We start from the raw sequence: 18,965 nt of genomic DNA, 5'->3' as shown, positions 1-18,965 counted from the left end.
GGGAGCGCTTCTCGTTCCTCACAGCTTCAGGCGTGCGGTGCTGCCCTTTGCATTCGGGCGGGTGCTGGAGGCTCTGAGGCGAAGTGACCATCTCAGGGAACACAAACAGAAAGCGCTAGAGGCACATTGGACCTCAGATCTTCATTACTTTTTTCACAAAACACATGCCTATCTCAGGACTTAACAGCATTTAAAATTATAATTTATTCAAAGAATAATTTAAAGGGTGTTTTAACTTTAAAGTTTGAAATGTTGGTTGTAAATGCAGGAACATTCCTGACCTTAAGTTCAAAAACCTCAACCATTTTAAGAATTTTCGCCAGAGTGTTAAACGAAGATATTTGAACATAAGCTAATCATTATGAAAGGCAAATTTTTATATTACGATTTCTGCATGCACCAGCATCAGACGGATGCACTAAATACACTTGTGGAGAATGACCTAAGGCAGAGAAAAGGGAAACCTTGGTTAGTCAGTCTCACTTTCAGAGTTGTGTTCCTTTTACTTTGTCTTGGGCTTCTGAGAATTAAAAGGTTTGCTTCATTTGAGGCACATTTGCTTTCTCCTTTTCTCAGTGTAGTGTGAGAATTTGTAACACGGGCCAGCTTGGCTTTCAGTGCTACGAAGCGTGGGAGAGAGAAGGGAGGCCATCAGTTTAATTTGACTTCCTTGTTGTGAAGCTCAGTGTGGTATTCCGATTTTGATCAGTTTAAACTCATACTTTTTTTCAGTCACAGGATTAGTAGGAAACTGTTTTCACCTTCCAACTCCATAGCTCCTTTTTTCACCCTCTGAGTGGCAGTGGTGGGTGACAGTTCTGGTCCCAGGTTGTGATTATGGAGGAGAAAAAGTCCAGTTTCTCCTCAGCTCCCCACAACTGCTCTCTAAGACTTACAAGTTCACAGTCTTGGAGATTAGCCTCCTGGTTCCTCTGTCTTCTTCCACTTGTTCGCCTGCTCTCTCTCCAGACCTGCCTCTCACCGCCTTTCCCCTCACATCCTCCCCTTCGTAACGAACCGCCCGCACTTCCCGTTACCGGCTGTGGTTCTCTTGCATTTCTGCCTTTTCCCATTCCACCACCATACTGCTCCTTCTGCTTTGAATGTCCTACCACATCTCCCAGTGGCCAACTCTTAATTGCCAATTAAGACTCAGTTCAGCGTTCTTCACGGGAACTTTCTTTGTACTTTCCCACACGTATACATCACCTCAATTTCTTTGCACTCTCATGGCAGCCTAGGAATACCTCTGCCATAGGGTGCTGTTGCAGTTGTAAACATGCACCGCCTTCCACGTGTAAACGTAGGAGTGTGTGTTTGTGTACATAAAGCCTTCTAATTAGCTGGTTCTTCATTCTCATGATTTCAGCTGTACACTCTTTTCTTTTTCCAGCTGCCTCTGGACAGCTCAATGTAAACTCATTGGGTCCAAATTGAGTTTTTCACATTTGCTCTACCACCTTTCCCCTTACTGAGATTCCTTTTAACAACCCTTTCTCTCTTATCCTCTGGTCTAGTGATTATTAATTCCTGTCAGTTCTGCCTCCTAAATATCTTCTCCTTTATCTCTGCTGCTTCTGCAATGCTCTAAGACATGAAAAACCTTGGATTGGCAGGAGAGTGGGGTTAATTTTCACTGGCTTCTCCATGGATTATATACTGAAGTTTCTATTCTGTTCTGTTCTGTTCTACTCTACTCTACTCTATTCTACTCTATTCTGTTCTACTCTACTCTAATTTATTCCCCAACCGAGGACACGTTTATTGATTTTAGAGAGAGGGGAAGGAAGAGAGAAGGAGAAAAACATCGATCTGTTGCCTCTCGCACGCACCCTGACAAGGACTGAACCTGCAACCCAAGCATGTGCCCTGACCAGGAATCAAACCCATGACCTTTCAGTTTACAGGACGATGCTCCAGTCAACTGAGCCACCCTGGCCAGGGCTGAAGTTCTTATTTTTTAGGAAGCTAAGAACAGTATTTGTCCTAGTTCCTGTCATTCCACTTTCTCTCTGCTTGCTGCTGAAACCACCTAATTCACTAGGTATATCCCAGTCCCATATTCACCACTTCCCAGACACTCCATGTCCCGCTGTTTATTTGCCTTCACATGCATTCTTTCCTCCATCTGGAGTCCTTTGTACCCCTGTCTGCCTTGTGAGCTCCTTCCAGATTCAGGCTTCCATCTCTATTACCTGGCATGATGCTTCTTACAGAGTGAATGCCAAATAATATTTATTGAATCTATAATATATTCACATTCCAAATGCGAAGTGAACTTGACTGGGGCATCTATCCATTTCGTAATTATCCTGTGTTGTCTCAGGGAACTCTCACAGGACATGGTTCAAGCCTTTTATAAACTGTGTACATTTATAGTTAAGGCATAGTCATCATTGATATTAGAAAAAGATTGATGGATTTCCTTAAAAAAGACTGTGTCAAAGAGGATTGAAGTCAGGATACAAATAATTCTGCATTGCTTAGCATTAGAGATAGGTAGGTCTTCCCAGCCCCATCTGCATCCATAGAACTGTAATCTTTTTCAGCTGGAAAAGGTACTTACTAGATCATGAGGACAGTTGGAAGTTGCTGAAATCTTTGTGATTTTTTTTTGTAAAAGTGAACGTTGCAAGTTACACCACCGAACCCACCTAAAGCAAATAGCTAGTAAATTCTGTTGGTTATTGGAAACAAGCTCTCGATTCAGAGTTCTGAGCACCAGTGTAAGAAGAGAATAATTTCATTCATTAGTGATTTCATTTGTTAATGAAGTTGAAAATTTGGGTATTGGCAGAGCAGTTAAGATATTGGTATCTATTTATCATGTGTATTTATTGAGTACCTTCTGTATGTCTTACATCGTTTTAGGCCCTTTAGAAGAGTCATAGTGGTCCGGTGTTAAACCTGCTCTTTTAAAACATTATTGGTCATGTGAGGTATACATGAACGAGAGAACAATAGATGCTGGTATGCAAAATAGTACATTTTGAAATATTTGAGTGTGAAGCTGACATTTACATACTGAATCATATTTTCACACTAATTTCCATTTTGTGGAGGCAGCATGATTTCCTAGAAAAGCACACAAGACTTGGACTCAAGAAGCCTGAATTCTGGTCCCAACTCTAACACTAATTAGCTGTGTTGTTTAGGGCAAGTCACTGTCTCCTCTTTGAGCTGAGTCCCCACATTTTTGAAGATGTTGGATAAACTAATTGAGCAAAGATCCCTTCTAACTCTATAAGCAGCATTTTTGTGAAGTACTCTCAGTGGCAAAGGTAGAATTTTATTTAGGCAGCTTTAACAATTGGTTGCTCTAAAAGAAATAGCAGGCACTTCCCAGTTTTTGTTTAAGGTATTTAGAAGCCTATATTAAAACATTCTCATCACTAGACAAACCTCTTTGCCCCATTGATGGTCTGCATTGCCTTCCAAATTACCCTCCAGGAATGGAAGTATGCTTCACATACCGCTTAATGTTCCAAGGTGCAGCACATTGCAAAAGACTGCACCATTCTCCAAGGCACCTCATAGCCATGTCTTCCTATTCAATTAGAGGTGGCAAAGGCTGGCCAGGCTCCAAAGGAAGACTGTCAATTCCTCTCTTTTTCTGTGTCCACGCTCGGCAGGATGCTTCCTCACGCCCACCTCTCTCCCCCTTGCCGTGACTTTGGCTTCCGCCAGATGTCACACTGCTGCTTGTCACCGCCCAGACTTTCATCACTGATTTTCTTGTTTCAGTGTATTTATCACAACTGTTTTCTTTAGCTGTAAAATTTATGGAATTTCACACTCTTAATTACTACAGTGTTTCCTTTTCATGAGAGAGGAAATATATAAGGAGTCGTACACACAAGAGATGGAGGGAGGGAAATGTTCCACCTAACTTAAGGAAAGTTTGCATGTTTGTTGCATGTACACCTTCCATTCCTGAATGTACAAGGGAATTGATCAGCTCTGCAGAACTCAAAGGTACATGGGAGGTTTATTTCGATCCCAGGGAGAAGTACATAAATGATGTACTTGCACTGGCCAGGTGGCCTAGTTGGTTAAACATCGTCCTGTACACAAAAAGGTTGTTGGTTTGATTCCCAGTAGGGGGACATGCCTAGCTTGCAGGTTCCATCCCCAGTCAGGGTGCATCCTGGGCTACAGGGAGGGTGACTAATTGATGTTTCTTACATCAGTGTTTATCTCTCTCTCTCTCTCTCTCTCTCTCTCTCTCTCTCTCTCTCTCTCATCAATGAACATACCTTGGGTGAAGATTTAAAAAAAAAAAAGATGTGCTTATTGGGTAATTTCCTCAGCTTAAATTGTATCCCTTTCAGCAGTCAAAAAAGGTAAATAATTTTATTGGCTTTCTGTGGAACATCTTCATAATATGTTTATTGATTTGAGAGAGAAATATATCAGTGTGAGAGAGAAGCATTGATTCTGTATTATTAGTATGTATCAGGCATTACATCAGACCCTTTATGTTTATTTGTTTAAACCTTGCCACCACCCTATAATGATGTACACTGTTTTGTTTGTTTTTTACTATTACTGAATCAATATCGTTAGCAGTTATCTGTTTAGATTTTCTGTTTTCTTACGATTTAGCCTTGAAAGATTGTATATTTCTAGAAATTTATCCATTTCCTCCAGGTTGTCCAAGTTGTTGGCATGTAATTTTTTAATTTAATTTTTCTTTTTCTTTTTTTAAATATATTTTATTGATTATGCTATTACAGTTGTCCCATTTCACTCCCCTCCACCCTGTACACCCTCTCCCACCCACTTCCCACTTTTAGTTCATGTCCATGTGTCATACTTATAAGTTCTTTAGCTTCTACATTTCTCATATTATTCTTACCTTCCCCCTATCTACTTTCAACCTACAATCTATGCTACTTATTCTCTGTACCTTTTCCCCCTCTCTCCTCCTCCCACTCCCCTGTTGCTAACCCTCCATGTGATCTCCATTTCTGTGGTTCTGTTCCTGTTCTAGTTGTTTGCTTAGTTTCTTTTGGTTTTGCTTTAGGCATGGTTGTTAATAATTGTGAGTTTGCTGTCCTTTTACTATACATGTTTTTATCTTCTTTTTCTTAGATAAGTCCCTTTAACATTTCATAAAATAAGGGCTTGGTGATGATGAACTCCTTTAACTTGACCTTATCTGAGAAGCACTTTATCTGCCCTTCCATTCTAAATGAAAGCTTTGCTGGATAAAGTAATCTGGGATGTAGGTCCTTGTCTTTCATGACTTGGAATACTTCTTTCCAGCCCCTTCTTGCCTGCAAGGTCTCTTTTGAGAAATCAGCTGACAGTCTGATGGGAACTCCTTTGTAGGTTACTGTCCCCTTATCTCTTGCTGCTTCCAGGATTCTCTCCTTCATTTTTACCTTGGCTAATGTAATTATGATGTGCCTTTGTGTGTTTCTTCTTGGGTCCAACTTCTTTGGGACTCTCTGAGCTTCCTGGACTTCCTGGAAGTCTATTTCCTTTGCCAGAACGGGCAAGTTCTCCTTTATTATTTGTTCAAATACTTTTTCAACCTGTTGCTCTTCCTGTTCCCCTTCTGGTACCCCTATAATTCAGATGTCGGAACGTTTCAAGATGTCCTGGAGGTTCCTAAGCTTCTCCTCACTTTTTTTGACTTCGTATTTCTCCATTCTTTCCTGTTTGGTTGTTTCTTTCTTCCTTCTGGTCCGCTCTATTTTTTTGAGTCCCAGTTTCCTTTCCATCACTATTGGTTCCCTGTGCATTTCCCTTCATTTCTTTTATGGTAACCTGCATTTGTTCATCTACTTTGTGACCAAAATCAACCAATTCTGTGAGCTTCCTGATCACCAGTGTTTTGAACTGTGCATCTGATAGGTTAGCTATCTCTGGGTCACTCAAAAGGATGAGTTCTGGGGCACTGATTTGTCTTCTGTTTGAGCCATCTCTCTCTCTTTTTTTTCCTTTGGTCTGGTTGCTCCTGTTACAGTAAGGGGTGGAGCCTTAGGTGTTCACCAGGGCTGGGCACCCCAGTCACTAGATTGTGACGTTGTATGTGAGGGCAGGTCGAGAGGGAACAATGGCAGTAGCTCAGTTCTCTATGGGACCTCAGTCCCTTCTCTGGGATTCTGGGTTGCGCGCTCTGCCCTCCTCCACAATTGCCACCTCGCTGGGTCTGCCAGCTGCCGCTTGTGCACTCAGGGGCCACCCGCTGTGATCTTGCGTGCCCCAGATGCCTTACGCACTCCTGGTTGCCTTGTGTGCCCAATTCTCCCTGTTCTCCGCACCGAGACCCAAGCCATGACCCACGCCCAGCTGCTCGTCTCCACCCCTCCTACAGGTCTGGATGAACGGGTCTATTTCAACTTCTTGGCTGTCCAGCTTCCATTCAGGTAAATTTTCTGTCAGTTCTGGGTGTTATTCTGCCTCTAAATTGTTGTTCCAATCTTGGTTGTACGTGGAGGTACGGTGCGTCCACCTATGCCTCCATCTTGGCCGGAAGTCTTATTTTTTCAGATATAGTTAACATTCAATATTACAATATTTTGTGTTAGTTTCAGGTGTACCATATAGTGGTTAGACAATCATATACTCAACAAAATGTTCCTCCCCACTCTCTGATATTTCCAGTACCGACCTGGCCCCATACATAGTTATTACAATATTATTGACTATATTTCCTATGCCGTACTTTACATCCCCATGACTGTTTTGTAACTACCAGTTTGTACTTCTTAATCCCTTCACCTTTTTCACATATCCTCCCAACCTCTCCTTCTGGCAACCACATGATGTACCCTGTTTTTATCCTATTGTATAGATGGGGAAATCTCAAAATGACTTAAAGCTTGCCACTTAAAAAATAAGTTTATGTCATTTTTTTTTTTAAGGAAGGAAAAGATACCACATTTGTCTAGGTTTTTTTATTTCCCACATGTAAAAAAAAGAGGCAAATTTTTGTAGTACCTTATTTTAGAAGCTAAAATTCATTTTAAATTCCCATGATGGTTCATTTAAATTTTTTCTTAGTATATTAGCTAGATAGAACTTTAAGCTCGTTGGTGTTTGCACTGCAAACTGTTGCATTGGACAGAGTGTGTCTCAGCTGAATATTTGGATTAATTTACTGGTCATTTGGATGTTTCGTTAGTTCACAATTACATATAATATTCAGCCCGGGCCTTTGCTGTGGAAGATGCTTAAACATATAACATACATAGAAGATGGAGTTTCTCCCCATGGGGACCTCATAACTTTATCACCTAGATTTGCTGTCTAAACAATTAGAATAGTGGAGACAGGCAAAAACTAAATTATATCATCACAGTATAAGGATTGCCTTGTAAAAGGGGGTTCTGGCAATTCATTCATGATTGATTAGTGTTCCCATTTCCTCTGAATCATTGGCCAGTTCTCACTAAGTACTGATCATGGGGAAGGAGTCTAGTGAAAAATTAGAAAGGGAGGCTTAGCACTCAGGATGGACATACCTGTAACGACAACCTGTAAGGACAGAAACAGCATGAAGGTACTTAGTGAACAGTAATTTACTCTCCAAATCTGGATGTAGGATGTTTTTGATTTTGCTTTTTAAGACTTCCAGAAAATCTTGTTGTCTCTGTCTCCATGCCTGTGTCAATCTCAAGATAGGTGAGAGTGGTTGACTAAAAAGCAGATATGCCCTAAGTGTTAATGCTTGTGAATGTTTTTGACAATAAACACCTTAGGGCCGCTGAAAAAAATCTGCGAAGGAAAAAGGAGGAAACTGTTGTTTACTGCATTTTAGTATGTGTCAGGCAGTGTGCTAGGCACTTTTTAAAAATATATATTTTTTATTGATTATGCTGTTACAGTTGTCCCAATTTTTCCCCCCCTGCCCCCTTCTGCCCAGTACCCTCATTCCCTCTAGCAGTCCCCCCCCCCCCCATACAAAGTTCATGTTCATGGGTCCTGCATATAAATTCTTTGGCTACACATTTCCTATACTATTCTTAACCTCCCCCTGTCAGTTTTGTACCTACCAATTCATGTTTCTTAATCCTTGCACCTTTTCTCCCATTCTCCCCCTTCCTTCCTCCCTCCCAACGGATAACCCTGTAAGTGCTCTCCACAGGTATGATTCTGTTCCTGTTCTGGTTGTTTGCTATGTTTGTTTGTTTTTTTTTTTATTCAGTTGTTGGTAGTTGTGACTTTGTTGCCATTTTAATGTTCATAGTTTTGATCATCATCTTCTTTTTTAAAATATTTTACTTATTTTTGGAGAGAGAAGAAGGGAAGGAGAAAGAGAGGAAGAGAAACACAATCTGTTGCCTCTCACACTCCCCCAACTGGGGACCTGGCCCGTAACCCAGGCATGTGCACTGACTGGGAATTGAACCAGTGACCCTGTAGTTCGCAGGCCGGCACTCAGTCCACTGAGCCAAACCAGCCAGGGCTCATCTTTTTCTTAAATAAGTACCTTTAACATTTCATGTAATAAAGGCTAGGTGATGATGAACTTCTTTAGTTTTACGTTATCTGGGAAGCACTTCATGTGCCCTTCAATTCTAAATGATAGCTTTGCTGGATAGAGTAATCTAGGTTGTAGGTAATTGCCTTTCATCACTTTGAATATTTCTTGCCAGTCCCTTCTAGCCTGCAAAGTTTCTTCTGAGAAATCAGCTGATGATAGTCTTATGGGAACTCCTTTGTGGGTAGCTGTCTGCCTTTCTCTTGCTGCTTTTAAGATTCTCTCTTTATCTTTAACCTTTGGCATTTTAATTATGATATGTCTTGGTGTGGTCCTCTTTGGATCCAACTTGTTGGGACTCTCTGTGCTTCCTGGACTTGTATGTCTGTTTCTTTTACCAAATTAGGGAAGTTTTCTTTCATTACTTTTTCCAAGTAAGTTTTCAATTTCTTGCTCTTTCTCTTCTCCTTCTGGCACCCCTATGATTTGGGTGGTGGTACATTTGGAGATGTTCCAGGGGCTTCCTATTCTATCCTCATTTTTTAGAATTCTTTTTTCTTCTTGCTGTTCTCATGGAATGCTTTTCTCTTCCTTATGTTTCAGATCATTGATTTAATGCTCAGGTTCATCCCCTCTACTTTTGGTTCCCTGTAGATTTTTCTTTATTTCACTTAATGGAACTTTTACTTCTGCCTGGGTCTTTGTTATGCTGTTGCTATACTCTGTGAGTTCTTTGAGCATCCTGATCACCAGTGTTTTGAACTCTGCATCTGATAGGTTGGTTATCTCTATTTCATTTAATTCTTTTCCTGGAGTTTTGTTCTGTTCTTTCTGTTGGGCCATATTTCTTTGTCTACTTAACTTGGCAGCCTTCCTGTGTATTAGGTAGAGCTGCTTTGACTTCCTGTCTTAGTAGCGTGGCTTATTATGGAAGAGCGGACCTGTCTTGGGTGAATGTACCTTTTCTTTATCTTCAGTTGTTGGACTTCGATACAGCTCGATTTTCTGGCAATTCTGGGTGATACTTGTTTTGTAGTCCAGTTGTAATTTCTTCTGTAGCTTAGTGAGGAGGCGAAATGTCTTTATCTATGCCTCCATCTTCTCAATGGACATTTATATTGCCTCTACTTTTTTTTCATTATAAAAGTAGAGGCCTTAATGAATAGTATTGTATTTATCTTTTGGGGCATGTGTGTGAAGATTGTGGGTCAGAGGTCTCCAGAGCAGAACATATATAATCCAGGAAGTATATCATTTTGGTCTGTTCCTTTTAAGCATTATTCGCCTGTCTTTGTCCTCCTTCCACCATCCTCTCTGACCCTCTGGTGTCTCCTCCAGGTAGGTTACTGTTCCTACCTGAAGGAGAGGTTTCTGTCCAATATAAGAGAGGTGAAGCATAGAATGACTATGACAGGGTCTAGGCACTTTTTGTAAACATCTGTCCACATCCCCTTATGAAGATGTATGAGGGATTTATCTCGTATTTCAAGTGCCAGGAGTAGATGGGCTTCTCCTGAGTATGTGGACACTATGAACTTCATAGATGAGTGTGTTCCCCTAGTAGTAACTTTAGCATTTTTTGAGCCTTTACTGTTTTAGACACTGTGCTCCTCATTTATAAGCATTATCTCTTTGCATCTTTACCCTAGCTCTTTTGTAGTAGGTAGTTTTCCATGTTTTCAGTGAAAATACTGGAAATGAGAGGTTAAGTGATTAACTTTTCTAAAGCCACACATCTGGCAATAGAGTCAAATTTCAAGCTCAGGTCTAACTCTGCAGTGTTGTAGCCCAGCTGTTTCTTCTGAGATATTTACTTATGCTCTTGTTTAATTCCAAACGCCTGACCCGTAGCTGAATTTTTTCTTTACTTAGGAGCCCGTGTCTAAAGGGAGGTAGAAAGAGAAGAACCCAGGAGTCTAGCAGAAGGCAACAACATATGTGCATTCACAGAGGGGCTGGCAATTGATTTAAACTTGAACCAGTTCTCAGAAGTAGGGCCTGTCACTTTCTGACATTTGTTTAGTGGATTTCTTAATCTTTCCTCTTGTGATATTAGGCATTAGCCACATATATGTATTAAAACATATGTAATGCATTCTGGTATGATTATTATTCACTCAACAAATGTTGAGCATATACATCATTGAACAAGCCAGATACAGTCTCAACTTCATGGAGCTTATGATTGGTATAAGTATTTGAATAGGTTGGTTGGATCTTGCACATTCTAAGTTTTTCCCTAAACACACCACAAGCAGTTACGTGTGTGTGTGCTGTAAGACTAGCACAAAATTGAATGGCTTGGAATTTGTCTCATTCCAATAAAACAGTAATGAATCGTGAACGTGAAGGAATGTAACAGTCAGGAACCCCACAACTATGGTTTAGTCTCTTTGAACACCATGATTCCCAGAGGAGTGACAACATACAACAGTACACAAACTTTATTTGAAATTTTAAAAAACCAGTGTGAACCAGAGAGCTTTGATGGAGCATTGTCAGAAGAATTTCAGAAACTGCAAGTTGTTACACAGATGTATTGATTTAATTAGTCTAGATAACACCATTTATTTATGCTTAAGCATCTCACACATGCAAAAGTTGGTAATTCGAAGTCACACGATCATTTGTGAGTTGTCTTGTATGCCGCATGCTGTAGCTTCTGACTGCCGACTTTGACAAGTGTGTGTGTTGTCAGATGCTTGAGCATAAATAAATGATATCATACAGAGCAATTAAGCAATATAGTTTGCTTTTGGAATTCTGTCAAGATAGTGTCGTACAGTGTACAGTCTTACAGTGTACAGTGTACAGTCTGTAGTGTACAGTCTTTTGGTGGTGACTTTTAAAATCATATTAATTGTTTTAAATACAGTTTAATCTTATGGTATGGGCAAGATCTTCATTGGAGACAGAACAAATCTGGGTCTGCTGGTTAGGCAAACATCCGGGTGGATCCTTAATACACCATTGCAACTTGATAACATTGTTTCGGTTACCCATACAGTGGGTATTTTGGTCCATGAAGGAAGAAGAGTAGAGTCATTTTCTTAGCAAAAAGATGAATAATTTTGTGATAAGTAAGAAGAGCCTGTAGTATTGAATCTCTTGAGAAGGGAAACTTGTTAGAACCCCATTTTCTTCCCTGCTTCTCTTGCACCCCTTTTGTTAGTATAATTTTAATTGTAAGAACACTGAGGTATTTTATGTTTGCCTCATTTTACAGTACTGTTTTCACACTTTAAAAAATGCTATCTAAAGGAGACTGGAGTATAGCTAATATACTAGAAATTTCTTCCTAGTGTATCTTTTCTTCCAGAGTTTGGAATGCCTCACCTCTATTACTTTTTCTTACCACACTCCCTAGAAGATAGAAAGGGGAAGGATTAATTAACCCAGTTTTACACATAAGGAAGCAGAAGCTCGTAGGGGTTAAGTGTCTTGCCTAAGGTCTTCTGTACTAAGAACATAGTCACAGAATGCAGCAGAGAGTTCCAGAGCCTGGCAGAGTGTAGCACACTACCTACTGGGAAATGTAATAGGCAGGTAATTATTTTCTCAGAAGACTTGACTACTGCTGGTCAATTCCTACTCCTTGGAGACTGTCAGCCATCTAATCCCCAAGGCAGACGCTTGCAGGTTAGATCTACTGAGTAATCATGGGTAGATGTTACTTAGCACAGCTGGCTTTGAATTTCAAATAAGTATATATTATATTTTCATGTGTTCTAATATAAGTTTCTTCAGGCTGCCAAGTGCCCATGTTAACCCGTGTTCAAAGAATGTAAGATGTCGCCTTTATGACCATTAGCTGTTATTCCCTCACGCTTTATAATAGGGAGCATAAAGGTATTTTAGGGATGAGCACAAAACCTTGGGCAAGGGCTGCTTACCACCTGCTCACTGAGGCAGATACAGTTTGCAGAACAAAGGCAAGCCATATAACATGGGAGTCTTGCTGCTGATTCCTGGGGACATAGACAGACCGAATTTAACATGGAAAATGGTCCACCTGGTGTAGAAAAAAAGAATCCATTTGGATGTGAAGAACAAGGCAGACTTAGGGTTCTCTGTAGGAACTTGCATTCTTGAGCTTGCAGGTAAAACAAAGAAAGGACACCTATAAATCCAAGTTATAGCTACTTTTTATTTGCCTTACTGGTAAAAATTACTTCTTGGTTATCTTACAGGAACCTCGTTATATTAGAAAAACGTTAGCATTTCACCTAAATCCACAGTTCTTCTATTTTTTTCTTTTTAATGTTATGGACTTCCATTACTCTTGTCTGCATTACAAGTTTAGTGATTTGACTTACATATTTGAGAATTATTTCTTTAATAATGAGAAATACAGCTAACCACCTAAGATTTTGGTTCAGGTACTCAACCTGCACCTGTTTATTTAAAATGATGCGGTTGGTGCTTCTGCTTTCTTTAGTCTGTGTCTTGACACTCAAAATTGTATTTGTTGGCCCTGGCTGGTGTAGCTCAGTGGATTGAGCGCGGGCTGTGAACCAAAGCATCGCAGGTTCCATTCCCACTCAGGGCACATGCCTGGGTTGCAGGCTGGGTCCCCAGTGGGGGCCACATGAGAGGCAACCACACATTGATGTTTCTCTCTCTTTCTTCCCCTCTCTAAAAATAAGTAAATAAAATCTTTTAAAAATTTCTTTTAAAAATTGTATTTGTTGATTTCAGCAATTAGGAGAGACACAAGAACACCCATGGTTTGCCTTTAAAATGCATTGTAATAGGTTCTGGTCTGTAGGCTTTAAGAAGAAAGCAGCTTGCCCTGGCTGGTGTAGCTCAGTGGATTGGGCGCAGGCTGTGAACCAAAGCATTGAAGGTTCAATTCCCAGTCAGGGCATATGCAAGAAGAAAGCAGCTTTTTCATACACCTTAAAGTTCCTTAGGATGCTCCCAGTGTTCTTCTATTCAAAGAAAACAAGCTGACTTCCCTAAACTCTTACGTAATCTACGTCCTTTAAGTTTCTCTAAATTCTAACTTTCATTATGATTTCCTTAGTTGCTGCTATTATTTCATTCACCGAGAGGTGGAACATTGCCATTGGCCATGGAAAGTGATGGTGGTGGTACTGTTGTGACGATCCCTTTGCCGTGACTTTCTGTTGCAGACCCCGTATCATGTCAACCTCCTCCTGGCTGGCTACGATGAGCACGAGGGGCCAGCGCTCTACTACATGGACTACCTGGCAGCCTTGGCCAAGGCCCCTTTCGCAGCCCATGGCTATGGTGCCTTCCTGACTCTCAGTATCCTGGACCGGTACTATAAACCAAGTAAGTTCCAGCAACATAGGTAGGGAAAAGCAGCAGAGCTCCATCCTCAGCTGCCTTCTGGTTTTGTGCACTACTCCTTGGAGTTGGGTGGCCAGGGCTTGAATAGAGGAGGGATCGTAAGAAGCACATTCAGGTACCCTCTGGAAGCTGCTTTCTCCTGTAGGTCAGTGGGGCTGTTGAAAAGCTGATAAAAGTCCCTCTTTGACCAGACAAAATGAGATATTGCATGTGTCCTGAGCTGGGTTCTGACTTGTTTTAAAAGGGGGTTGGAATAGTGAATAAAACTAATTCTTCAGCTACAAAAGTTCATTTTTTTTTTTCATTCATCTTGCCCTGCATAGATGCTTATTAGTATCAAAGCTGTAGAGAAAGAGCAAATAAACCAAGTGGTTTGTGTTTGTTTTGAGCTTGTGAGAATGAACAGTTCCCCAGCATGACAACTGAAGATTTCTTTGCTTAAATGTCAGAGCTTTTGAAGGCCACTAGTCTGGGCCCTTCCCTTGGTTTTTATCACCTAATGGCCACCCCCTCCTGCAAGATAAAGCTGGCTCTCTATTTGTCAATGAACTGTCAGCTTGGCAAAGCCTTTGACACGGATGCTTTTGTGCTAAGTTCTATCTTCTGACCCCGATTCCAACTTTGACATTAGCCACTGTGTGCAATAGGCACTTGGGGGTCTTGGCTTTAACAGGCTATAGATGCAGCACAGATAACTACCTCTCTTCTTACATTCTTTTCTTCCCTGTCAGTATAGCAAAAATCTGGCTTATTCATTCCTTTTTTGGTGCTGCCCTCTCACTCACCCCCAGCCTTGCCAGAGCTCCAGGCCACATCCTGAAAAGAATTAGCCTGGCCTCCTAGTGACTGTTTCTGGATTTGGCATCTGTCAGTAATACAGCTGATTGGCCCACGAGAGTAACCACCAGCCACCCCTGAAGCCTAACTTCGTAATGTGTCATCCTGGTTTGACATGCCCATGGACAGTTCCTTTGGCTCCGATTTTATGAGTCTCAGCCCCATCCTATGAATTCTCTTTCCATTGTTAAACTGAGACCCAGCTGGAAAAGGGAGGCTAAAACTCTGGCCCTGTCTTCCCTTTCCCTGATTCGCAGCTGGCTAGGGCAGATGGAACTGGTTTAAGCCCTGGTCTGAAGGGGGGGTTTGGGGGTAAGGTCGGGGGATGGGCTATAAAAAAAAGAGGCAGGCCGCTGGACCTCTCTAGAGGCAGGCCCAGCCAAGGGGGGCAGAATTCCGTCATGCTTACCCTTCTCTGTAGCAAATCAATTTGCAATGGCTTGTGGCTGCCAGAGCATGGGGTCTGGGGCACCCTCAACTGCATATGGAAAAAGTTTGTTGCTAGCTAGAAGGCTAGGGGTATTGAGGGGGTGCTTTTCCATTTGTGTGAGATGCTGACCTGAAGGAGTTTGAAAGTTGCAGCGGAGAGTTGGATTTAACGGCAGCCCCGTGAGTGCTTGGCCCCTGTGTTCTCTTGCAGCGATCTCACGAGAGATGGCCGTGGATCTTCTCAAGAAGTGTCTGGAGGAGGTGAGTAGCTCCCCGGGGATTCCAAAAGGACTGAAAAGAATGTTTTGTCTCTTTGCCAATATTGTTCTTGTTCCTCAGTTACATTTTTTCTGACCCTTGCCAATAAATACCCATTAACTAGATGTGAAGTTGCTGCCAGAGATAGTTTGGTGGGTAATAAGCTTAGTTTTTCCTCTTATGGGTCACCTCCTCATTGATGTCAGTTTTACAGTTTAATTACTTTTCTTTTTGGTTCATCCAGACCTGTGGTTCTCAAATTTTAGCATGTATAAGTATCATCCGAGGAACTGGTTTTGAAAAATCAAACTGTTTTGCCCTGGCCACGCCCCCTTCTGATTCACTTGTCCTGGTGTCAGAGCCTGAGAACAGTTTAACTAGCAGCCCCAGGTGATTTTGCTGCAGGCGGTGACTGGGCCGTGCTTTAAGAAGTGCTCTCTGTACTTTATACCTGCTTTGTTCTTGTGCCACCCCAGTTGTCGTACTGTCTGCTCCCTTCAACAGTGCATGGGTCCTGAGTCCTGGAGAGAAAGCCTCCCCTGAGAATGCAGGAGACCATAGACAGCAACTAGGAAGCCTTGGGCAGAAGGGGAGAGTAGCCTTTAGATTGTGAGGCCAGGAACTCGGACCTACCACCCAGTCTAGTACTGCTCCCAAGAGTCAGAGCCTTTGGGGGATGAATGGAGGGTGAGGAGGAGAAGAAAGCAGTCCCTTCAGCTTTTCATTCTTTTTCTGTCCCTGTGGCCTAAGGATTAACTTGTAGTCTAGTGAGCGAGTGGGGGGATAAGAATGGTGGGGGAGGGTGCAGATCTCTTAACAGAAGCCTATCCTTTTCCGTCCACAGTGCCCCCTTCTCCCTCTTGTTTGTAAATCCCCTTTCCAGCACAGAATAAACTCATGTACTTTTCTTAACCATTCAGCTGAAAGGCCACATTAGTCTGGCAGCCCCAAGTGTTGCAAAGTGCTGCCAGGAAGAGGCCACTGGAATATTCAGTGCTTTGAGACTTTATTCCTTATAGATCCAAAAGATGATCGTGTTAGAAACCCACATTTCCTTATTGTCACCTTTTCTTGATCTTGAATCTTGTTTCTGGATAATAGGAGTCATCAGCCAGAGAGGCCTCTGAAAGTGAATTGGCCACTGCTGCCCAGTGCTGAGCAGTAAAGGGGGTGGGAAACACTGAGGGTGGGAGAGCTCCAGCCTAGGAAAGTGGATGTTTCTGGGATATGCTCCTAAGGAAGCAGGCAGAGAGCTTTGTGCCTTCTTTTCTCTGGAGACTGTTAGTGAGGTGTCCAGGAAGGGTAACCACAGGAACACAGATGTCTTCCAGCTGTGTCCCTCAGCGATCTCCGGCCAGGTTGGCTAGTGGGGCTGTCTGCCGCTATGCACGTCCTAGACCATGCAGGGACCATGCAGCTCCTTAGGGACAGCCTGAAGCAGGGTCTTACGAGAGAGCAGAGACGTTACTGTGACGACAGGCCAGCTTGGGTTGGAGGAGACAGAAGCAGAGTGTGTTCCAAGAGTTCTGCTGACATCCACCACCGCTACAGCTACACACAAGCACTCACACACACCAGGTCCTGATAATATGGGTGGGTGACTGGAGAAAACTCTGGTCCACAGCTTATTCCTAGGGCAATCACTCTTTGTTGGCTTATCCCCTTGAGACATTCAAAAAGAGAAGTCTGGGTTTCCCAGGCTGATTGGTAGGTGGAAGACTGAGGAGTAGAGATTCAGATGGTCTCAGTGTTCCATCAGCCGCCTGACCAGAGACATGCTTGTAGCTGCATCCCCCAGCTCTTGCTCACTGCCCTCCAGTCAGCGTTCACCTGCAGTCTGGGCTTTCTTCAGGGTCCTAGTGCCAACGGCCCCCAGTGGAATGTAAGCTCCACAGAAGCAGGGGTTTTCCTCTGCTGGTGTGCCCAGTGTCTCAGTCAGAGCCTGGCCCCTAGAGAGAGCTCAGTGAGTATTTGCTGACTGATTGCCTCCCTGTCTCTCTGCAGCTCCAGAAACGCTTCATCCTGAATCTGCCAACCTTCAGTGTTCGAATCATCGACAAACATGGCATCCATGACCTGGACAACATTTCCTTCCCTAAGCAGGGCTCCTAACGTCCTGCCTCTCCCACTCGCCAGGGAACTGTTTTTGATGGGGTCCTTTATTTTTTTCTACTCTTTCAACATGCACTCTTGATAGATGGTTAATTCAGAATAAAGCTGAATGTGGATAAGCTGAGCTCTCTGGTTAGAGTTTCCTTTTACCTGGCGTCACCTCAGGAAGGAAGTGGAGGGAGGATTATTTGCTTGGACTTTCTGGCCAAGACTGTCCTTCCTCCCGTCCCTTTCCCTCCCTTCGAGCTCTACCTGACAGCCCCACGTTCTGCTTCACTGTCCTGCTTCCTTCCCATCTAGCTCATTCATATGTCACACTTGCTAATGTCTCATTCCCTCTAAAGCAGTGATTCTTTTTCCCCAAGCTAAAAAAATTTAGTTAATGTGAATAGGTATTACATGCACTTAGTGAAAAATGTACGCATTACAAAGACACATAGTAAAAAATGTTTCTCCTCGCCTTGTAATTTGGTCACCTGCTTCCCCTCCCAGAGGAAACTTCAGCTACTCATCTCTTATCAATCCTTTAAGAGATGTGCTGTTCCAGCTCTGACCAGCGTGGCTCAGCTAGTTCGGTGTTGTGCTGCAAAGTGAGGGGTTGCCTGTTCAGTTTGGTTGGGGTGCGTGTGAGAGGTACTCCATTGATGTTTCTTTTGCACATCAATGTTCCTCTCCCTGTCTTTCTCCCTCCCTTCCCCTCTCTGTAAAAGTAAATTTAAAAATTTTATTGAAAAGAGATAGATGCCATTCCTGTGTAAAATGTGCACACATGCATCCCCTTTTAAAAATAAGTTTGCATTCAGTCATGATAGAGAATCACCGGAATGAAGTGTTTTTGAAGCAGTGATCCTTAAACTTTAGCAAGCATCTCACTCTTATTGAATGGCTTATTGAAACACAGCTTGCTGGGTCCTACCTCTGCAGTTGGTGCATGTTTGAGGTACAGCCTGAGGTTTTTCATTTCTAACATTTCTGATTGTAAGATGAACTCCATCCAATTCTGGGCTGCTCTTAATAAAGAGCTCACATACAGACAGGTTTTTGGTTTGTCTGAAGTGAAATAGCATCTCTCTAAGATACTACCTTCAGATCAGAACATGCGTATTAATGGTGGTAACATCAGATTTAAATGTTACACACTTTAATACACCAAGGATAAATGCTTTATATTCTAAGAAGAAAGTTAGTTATTGGATACATGAGGGAAAAGAGTTGATTCGTACGACCATAGCTGGTTCACCCTCCACTACCGCTGTGAAGATGTGTAGGTTTGGGCTTTGACTAGATCCCTGAGTCTCTTTCTAAGGCATCTATTTTTAAAGCTCCGCAGGTGATTCAGGTAACGTGCCCCAGTTGAGTACCATTACCGAAGCACAGGCAGTCCCACGTCATGATTTTCTCATCTGTGAAGTAGTCAAAATTGTGCCATTTCCATGGGGGTGGTTATGCGGACTCCGTGAGACAATATAAAGCGTATAGAACAGGGCCTGGCATGTGGTAAGTGCTCAGTAAGTGTATGATCATTGGTAAACTTGTTATTCTGCATCCAGGCCTCACCAGAATGAAATGGTTCTCCGCC

General features: G+C 42.4%; 1 protein-coding gene across 2 annotated transcripts in view; it reads left to right on the top strand.

Annotated features, from left to right (window-relative positions):
- Positions 1–17,510, top strand: part of PSMB2 (proteasome 20S subunit beta 2) — a 34,088-nt gene extending 16,578 nt beyond the window's left edge. For both annotated transcript variants that reach the window (XM_045859337.1, XM_045859336.1), the window contains exons 4-6: positions 13,570–13,732; positions 15,228–15,277; positions 17,279–17,510. In XM_045859337.1, the coding sequence (XP_045715293.1) occupies positions 13,570–13,732; positions 15,228–15,277; positions 17,279–17,386 (321 nt within the window). In that variant the 3' untranslated portion in view covers positions 17,387–17,510. The remainder of the gene's footprint in view (positions 1–13,569; positions 13,733–15,227; positions 15,278–17,278) is intronic.
- The last annotated feature ends 1,455 nt before the right edge of the window (positions 17,511–18,965 follow it).

The sequence above is a fragment of the Phyllostomus hastatus genome, unplaced genomic scaffold, assembly GCF_019186645.2.
Source record: "Phyllostomus hastatus isolate PE091 unplaced genomic scaffold, TTU_PhHast_1.1 phas_scaffold_182, whole genome shotgun sequence".
Classification (NCBI taxonomy): domain Eukaryota; kingdom Metazoa; phylum Chordata; class Mammalia; order Chiroptera; family Phyllostomidae; genus Phyllostomus; species Phyllostomus hastatus.
Note: the sequence above shows the minus strand (reverse complement) of the source record. Positions and strands in the feature narration are given on the sequence as shown.